The following is a 7551-nucleotide window of genomic DNA, read 5'->3' on the forward strand; positions in this document are numbered from 1 at the left end:
TTTCTCGATTAAAGGAACGGTTTATTGTCCGCGATCCCTTCTTGTCAGACGCAACTATTATTGCAAATTTTTTTTTTTTTAATTTTATACGAAAAATCAGATAAATTGATACATATTCACTTTTAATAATATGACGACCATTTATGGCATTTATATCAATTCGATTAAGTTCGCGATATTTCACAATTACGAGTGTAACAACGTTCGGACTGAATTAAAGTATTTAAATTACAGACATCTATATATTAGTATATATATAGATAACATATAGATGTCTGTGATTTAAACACAATATCTACTTTGTAAATTATTTAATATATTCGAAAATATGTGCGAAGGAATAATTTCATTAAATTTGAATAAAAATTACTTTCTCTTCTTGAAACAATTTTTATATATTATTTAAACTTTAATATACTTTATATATGGCTATATATTATACAAAGAATTCAGTAGTGATCTTTAAATTTACCTACATACGACATATTCTTCAAATTCATCAAAAACGTCTCGTTTGCGGAGTCGGCAGGTGATGATTAGGGATCGGAAAGGGAAGATATGCAGGAAATGCGTACAGATTACCATAGCTGTTGACAGGGGAATCGGCCAATCAGCAACCCCGCTATGCCGTAGACCTTCTCTCGACGGGAGTCCTCCAAGGACCTTTTGTGAACACCGGGACGCACAATGATGCCGTAACCGCAATATAAAAATGCTGGTCTCGAGATCCCCCGATCCGCGCATCTGTGTGACGTAATATAATGATGATATTACGGCTTTTCCTCCCCTATCTTTCGTTTGCGGATACGAAGCAGGCTCGGTTGCGGTTCTCGATATGACAATACGAAGAATTGACGGACCACCCTAAACGATCGTCACCACCTGTGGCGAATGCGCGTTCGCTAATTTATTTATTTCTCCGCTGTTGGCGACAATTAGTGCCATTAACGTGAAAAAATGAGCGAGTTCGCGAGACTTTAAAATCAACGATTTATATCAGACTAAAGGTAAATGACAAAATTCAAAGAAGAAAAAAATCATCGCTGATGATAGTCTTAGATGGTGGAGCAAGAAATATTTCTAACACGAGAATTCTCTTTAATTGAGATGCTGCAAGATGCTGCTTTATATACTTTCAATTTTATTCACGTCGAATCGTGCGAAAAAATCTCGATTTTACGCTTCCTCCAAGTGGTTCGTGAATTATCGCCGCTCTTTCATCCCGAAAACGGGCCCGATCTCGCGCGTCGAGATCCTTTCCTTAGCTTTGAGAGCCGTCCCACGTATAATAATATCGCGGTCACTTGTCGCTCCATTCATCAGCTACCGCAGGCTTCTCTTTAGTCCGGAAAAACGAGTAGCTTTTCACTCACCGCCGCGAGACCGCTGCTGCTCGTCACGCTGTTTTCCCGCGTGTATCGAGAGCGTGTTCATTCTTCGTGGCGTCCTAATTTATTGGCCAGCATTCATTGTCACCGTTCTTAAACGCGCGACCACACAGAACGCGAATGACACCTTTATGAACTCCCACGCCATTCACGATTACGAAACCGCCCATGCATTTTCTTACCCCCGCTATCTCTCCGTATTGTGCGTCTTTACGCTTCCTCTACGCACCGATAATCGCGACATTTATCCTCCTTTCTTTGTGCATTCAATCTTATACGTTGAATCATAGGACATCGCGGACGACGTTCGCGGGATATTCGTGATTCGCCGACTGTGACGACCTCGAGAAAATTCTCGTGACTATACCGAGGAAATATGAGGACAGTTTGATATTTTTCAAATGTCCTCGAAATCACTTATAAAACGATGCATCGTGAATTATACTCAATGAAGAATCATTCGTATCGTATTTTGATCTGACGATCGATTAACGATGGACAAATTCTTTTCTAAATAAAAATTCAACGTTGTCATGAATGGATAAGATACACATATAATGCATTTCTTTATACGTGAAAACTTGTACAGAGATCGTTTCTCGCATATGCGCCTTCGCTCATATTTTCGATTGACCTAGATTACAAACATAAATATTACAAAGTGATTGTGAATTTCGACATCTGACAAGTCACGGTAGCCTTCTCTATTCTTCGATGAGCAAGTTGGCCGCTTACCGTCACCGACACAAAGACTCGAAGGAGTTAGCAGCAATTACGATAATGCTGCAGGATTTAACAATGCGGTCTCCAGAGACACGCTATGCTATCGATAGTCGTAAGGCCCATTGAGACTTTGTACGAGGAGGAAAGGAGTCGAGGAAATAGTCCCGAACGAGAGGTTCATCTGGTAAGCCGTAACAAAACAATTTTGCACGGTTGGTCGATTGGAAACGATGAATGAACCGAGCGCACATTGAATTTCGCACGCCTTTATACATTCACGCCTATCCGACATACGACATGTATTTTATTGAGGATTCCTTCTACATAGTCATTGACGAAATTCTAGTCTTTTCTTCCGAATGTCATCGACGCGACTACCAATAAATCCGATTCGTGATAATCATGTTCCTTAAAGTCCTGGAAAATTTTTCGAGTTATGCTAATTCTCTGAATTTGCTGTTTTGACTGATATTGCAATTATCTTCTTCTTATAAATATATCTCTAATAAGATAAATGTATTTTTTACATAAATATTAGATAAACTAAAAAGTAAAAAAAATATTTATAAATTTAATGCGCAAAATATAAAATATAGAAAATTATTAATGCATATTGAAATCATTAGTGATCTTATTTTTCAATGTTTTTTTTTTCAAGACTTTTATATAATATGATATAATTACATTAAATTTTTAATTTAAATTTATATATGATATGAGGAGAGCAAGATAAATACGTAGTAATACTGTTAATAGCTGTCAATTATTTTCTTTTCTTTTTTTTTTTTTTTTTTTTTTTTTTTTAATACTTTTGCTGGTTGCTTTGTAATTTCTTCCGGCATATGGGGTTCATTTACATCTTCTACAATTAGATCGGAAATGGGTTGCGATGGTGCAACTGCAGATACAGGTGTGGACGCAGGTGCAGGTAGCGTTGGCGGTTTAGGTGTTCTTAGTTCGAGTTCAACGTTTCTATTTTTTTGTTCAGAATATTCCGCTTTCTTTTTTACCCTTAGTAAGAAGATATTCTGATTGCCCTCTGTTATGTGATCACTGTACACTTCTTGAGATTCTGTGGCAAATTGCGGATAAACCGTGATGGTCTTGCATTGATGACTATCTTTTTCGTCTGTGCACGATCTCATCTACAGCAATTTGAATTACGTATTTCTTTTCAGAGAACGGATCAAAATTATAATTAAAAATTGTCTCTACACTTTTTTATCTCCCATTTTTAATTCTTTCTTTTATTATGAAAATTTTTCTCTTAGTTAATAAGAGTTATATAGAAAATTTTATATAGAAAAGATTTGAGAGTCTATATACATAAAATGTTAAAAAATTTAGCAGTTTCTTCTGGTCGCAATATACGAATTAAAACATTGATCTATTTTTTATTAAAGGCGTAAGTGACAAATTATCAAGTTCTTAAAATTTTAAATGACAAATTTAAAGAGACAAACCTTGTAGGCGATTGTTTGTGACTTGTAAGGAGATTCTTCCTGTTCATAGAAACGGGATGCCGAGTGGACGCGAAATACAATGCGATCGTCATAATCTGCATTGATTATCTTGGGGCCCTTTTTGCTTGTTGGTCTTTGAATTTCGACGCAATCGCAAGGTGGATCCCATTCTTCTCGTTTCTTTTTTTGTTTATTTTTGTCTTTTTCTAATCTAATGATCAGCTGATTGCTAATCATCTCTGCTCCGACCTCTTGATAATATTTTGAGCAGGCATCTTTGGCGAGTATTGAAGACGACGGATGAGACATTGGAGGACAAAGGCACATATCTTGTAAAAATATTTTAAGGTGATCTTATAATATAAAAATTTCCATTTTTTGTTGGAAAAATATTATTTATCTCATTATAAGCATTAAATTTTAAACAGCAAGAGATAAAATCTTGAATACAATTTCAATTAAAACCTCTGTCTTTAATTGAAAAAAAAAATGTTTTTATATTTACTTTTATCGTTAGAAGGTTGCATTTTTACTTGCAATTTAAAGTTTACGGGAAATAATCTTTATTGAAGGCAAAACATCTGTTTATTTAACGTCCCATTTTCAAAGATGTGGTTATGTAATTCGTATAGTTTGTTAAAATCGATTCTTCAATCCACTATATTCAGTGCGCATCAGAAAACAAATTCATGTCGTAGATTCATGCTATTTTTAGCAAATCATCATGTCATCGTTCCGATATAACCCGATCTAAATTACTCGAAATTTGCCATCATGTAATCCGACAAGCTCAATTATTTCACAATGAAAGAGAAATAGCAAGGATGATTGCGGCAACTTACAATTGCGGTTGTCCTATATTGAAGAAACCTTCATTGATCGCTGAATCAGTCGGATTGCAAGCACCTTGTTCACCTTGGTGCTTTCGTCCATCTGTTTCATATCAACCACGAGAACAAGCGTACTTATCATCGATTCCTTTACAATGCTCCAATTATTGCATTATGAATATGTTCAAAACCCCTTCACGAAGACCGATAAGTGCGACAACTTGCATGTCGAAAGATAGCACGAGCAAGCAATTTTCAAAAAGCAGAAGCAAATCGAAGTTGGAGAAAAAATCCGAAATGTCAAACATGGAACAAGCTCCGACTGACAAAGTTGTTTCCGAGATCGTTAGAAAGAGACAACCGTACAAAGAGATCGAAGCTGTCATCAATGACAATCGCGTCATCATCAGGATGCATAAGGAGCAGATCAAGGAAGAGTACGATCCTCCATGTGAATGCGTCAGTCAAGCAGACGTAAAAGAATCTACGTCGAGTTTAAAAAGATGCGATGACGGCGTCACATTCGACATGGCCAACGGAAGTTTGGAACTCTGTCGTACTTCTCGAGAAGATACGTCGTCGATGAAGAAAATCTGCGATCGAGAGGAGACCGGATGTCGTACTCTCATGTTGTATCCGAATGTAAAAGAAGAAGTTAAGAGATCGAAAAGACAAATTGATCTGGAAGAGAATCCGAATATATTCTTACTGAGAATCAGGAAGCACTGTGATAGCGGTGATAAAAAACAGAAGATCGATCTTGAGTTCCGAGCACCGCGACCCTGGCGACCCAGGAACGGTAAGAAGAAGGAACTTCTCACAGACTTGTCTGAGGACTTGGAAGAACACGAAGACCAAGTTGAAGGATACGACGATGACGAGCAGACAGATATTGACAGAGAAACAGACATTGACGAATAAAAAAGATTAATTTTATAAGAAAATGCCGAAACTTCTTTACTATATCTCTTTTGCGTTTAATTTGTAATTTAACATCCCATCATCTCTGTAATATTATATATAATAATAGCACTAATATCTCCGCATATAAGATCAATGGCGAATGCTAAGAAATTTTTTTCAATATCCTCCTGAACTGAAAAATAAAGAAGAAACATTAATAAAAAAACATACTGAAAAATAAATATTATAAAAGAATATGATGAAACTTTAATTATATCTCTGTTGCTTCTAATTTTAATTAACGATAATTAAATGATAAATATAATTATTGCATAAGAAAATTCTTGCTTAAATATACCGAATCAAAATATTAAATAATTCTCTCAGTTTCAACTTTTAAAGAGATTGAAAACAAACAATAGCTGCTAATTATTTTTTATATGGGTTTCAAGGAAAAATATAATAAGATCCACTGTGTGTGTGTGTATATTTTCTCACGAGATCAATCTTTCTTAGACTATCAGCATGGTGCAGATAATGATTAATGCGTATCGAATTAAATTTCCGGAACGTACGAGAATAAAGAGTTCGATAGTCAATAGCTCTACTGATTGTGAGTTTTTCATTGTATGTGCTTAATTTGTCTCGGATCAGGTATATCCTTTCAAAATAATGCGACAGGTGCAATGCGAACGCCGCTTTTTTTGAAACGATCTTTCCTTGGCTCTCAGGTCTTAAGTAAAGCCAATTATCAAATTTTCCAAAATTCCGTACATTTATCATACATCTAAAATTTCTATATTCGAACTTATTAATTGAATCTTCTATTTCTGAATTAGATAATATATATCATTAAAAAAATAAGACGTTTTAGGACAGATTAATTACAGTTATAATTTATTACATTGCTACAAAGCTCTTGCAAGTTTTATCTTCGACTATTTACAATCGCAAAACTATCGATAGCTCGTTATTTTTATTAATAAAAAATTGATAGCTAGTTGATAAAAGTATTTATTATCGAAATTAAATCCGGACTCAACGGACTGACGAATCTTTTCGTTTTCGATGTAAGAGCGACATACGTAAAATCTAGCATTACAGACGTAACACAAACGTAATCGAGGGACAAGAAACGTCGCCGAGGAGAAGATTGTCGTGCATCGCACTCTTTATTCCCGAAGATGTTCAAACGGAGTGCCTAGAACGCGGAAAGAAAGAGATCTTGAAAAATCTCCGGCTCGATTCTCACGACTCGACGCTCGGAGTCAGGTGCGCCCGTGAATGGACTTCTAGCTTTCATTCATCTCTTCTTGGAGATTCGAATAGCCACCCGCCCACACTAAGGCCCCCATTTTTTGACGCCCGACAGTCTCAGAAGAATGGGACGGATAATGGGGAGAAAAAAAAACGATGATTTCTTGGTGAAGAGTACGCGATCCGAAATCGAGCCGTTCCATTGACGCGTATAATGATAAGCCGAATACTGTGAGCAGCGTGATTTTTCAATCGAGCAATATGCTTTTCATGTTACGGATTTATTAATGCTCGAATTTAAATTGTGTGATTCACACAGTGGCGCAATGTATCTCCTCACATAATTCAAGAGTTGTATAAGCTGTTTTTCTAAATGTTCGCGTAAAAGCAATGAAATTCTAAATTGGAATAATCTTTATTGACAGCTTCAAGAAAATTACTCCGATTAATTTCATTAATTTATAACAAGCTTTAATTCAATTTCCATGTTGCAAATCAATATTTCTGATCATTCTTATTGACATAAAAGCGAACGTTCGAATCACTATCGATTTCTAATCTAGTTAATAAATTTTAAATTTTGAAATATTTTGATTTTTTTACAACTCTTTATTTTTTGTTTATAAAATAATATTTAATTTACTTTTTTTTCACTATTTCTTTCCGATAAACATTTATTTATTCAGTTTATATTTGTAACAGTTATCTAAATGCGAATGTATATAGTGTCATAAACCTATAAATAGTCACTATAAATATGTAATAAAACTATAAATAGTCACAAGTGATCATTAAATGAGATCTAAGTGGGAATTACTCAAACGCATTATGTCAACATGTTGATATATACACCTATTCATGATTGAATCTAAAAATGAGTTCTAAGTAGCAATGTTCACAATAACTGACAGCTAGCTTCTGACAAGTGCTATATAAGTATACACAGGATCTAACAAGCGCGACAAATTGCCTCTACATGCCACTTCT

The 7551-nt window shown here is 35.3% G+C and overlaps 2 protein-coding genes across 2 annotated transcripts; one reads left to right on the forward strand and one right to left on the reverse strand.

The window, feature by feature from the left end:
* Positions 1–2860: 2860 nt before the first annotated feature.
* Positions 2861–3901, reverse strand: LOC145938867 (uncharacterized). The gene is made up of 2 exons (XM_083043112.1): positions 3575–3901; positions 2861–3256 (listed from the first exon to the last, which is right to left on the reverse strand). Exons 1-2 carry the CDS (start codon positions 3899–3901, stop codon positions 2861–2863), a joined length of 723 nt encoding a protein of 240 aa, XP_082899238.1.
* A 445-nt stretch (positions 3902–4346) lies between these two features.
* On the forward strand, positions 4347–5454 carry LOC145939637 (uncharacterized). Its single transcript, XM_083044093.1, has one exon. It carries the CDS (start codon positions 4399–4401, stop codon positions 5323–5325), a length of 927 nt encoding a protein of 308 aa, XP_082900219.1. The 5' UTR covers positions 4347–4398; the 3' UTR covers positions 5326–5454.
* The last annotated feature ends 2097 nt before the right edge of the window (positions 5455–7551 follow it).

Source organism: Prenolepis imparis, unplaced genomic scaffold (genome assembly GCF_030444845.1).
Source record: "Prenolepis imparis isolate NDT839.2.m4 unplaced genomic scaffold, iyPreImpa1.0 SCAF_1, whole genome shotgun sequence".
In the NCBI taxonomy this organism is placed as follows: domain Eukaryota; kingdom Metazoa; phylum Arthropoda; class Insecta; order Hymenoptera; family Formicidae; genus Prenolepis; species Prenolepis imparis.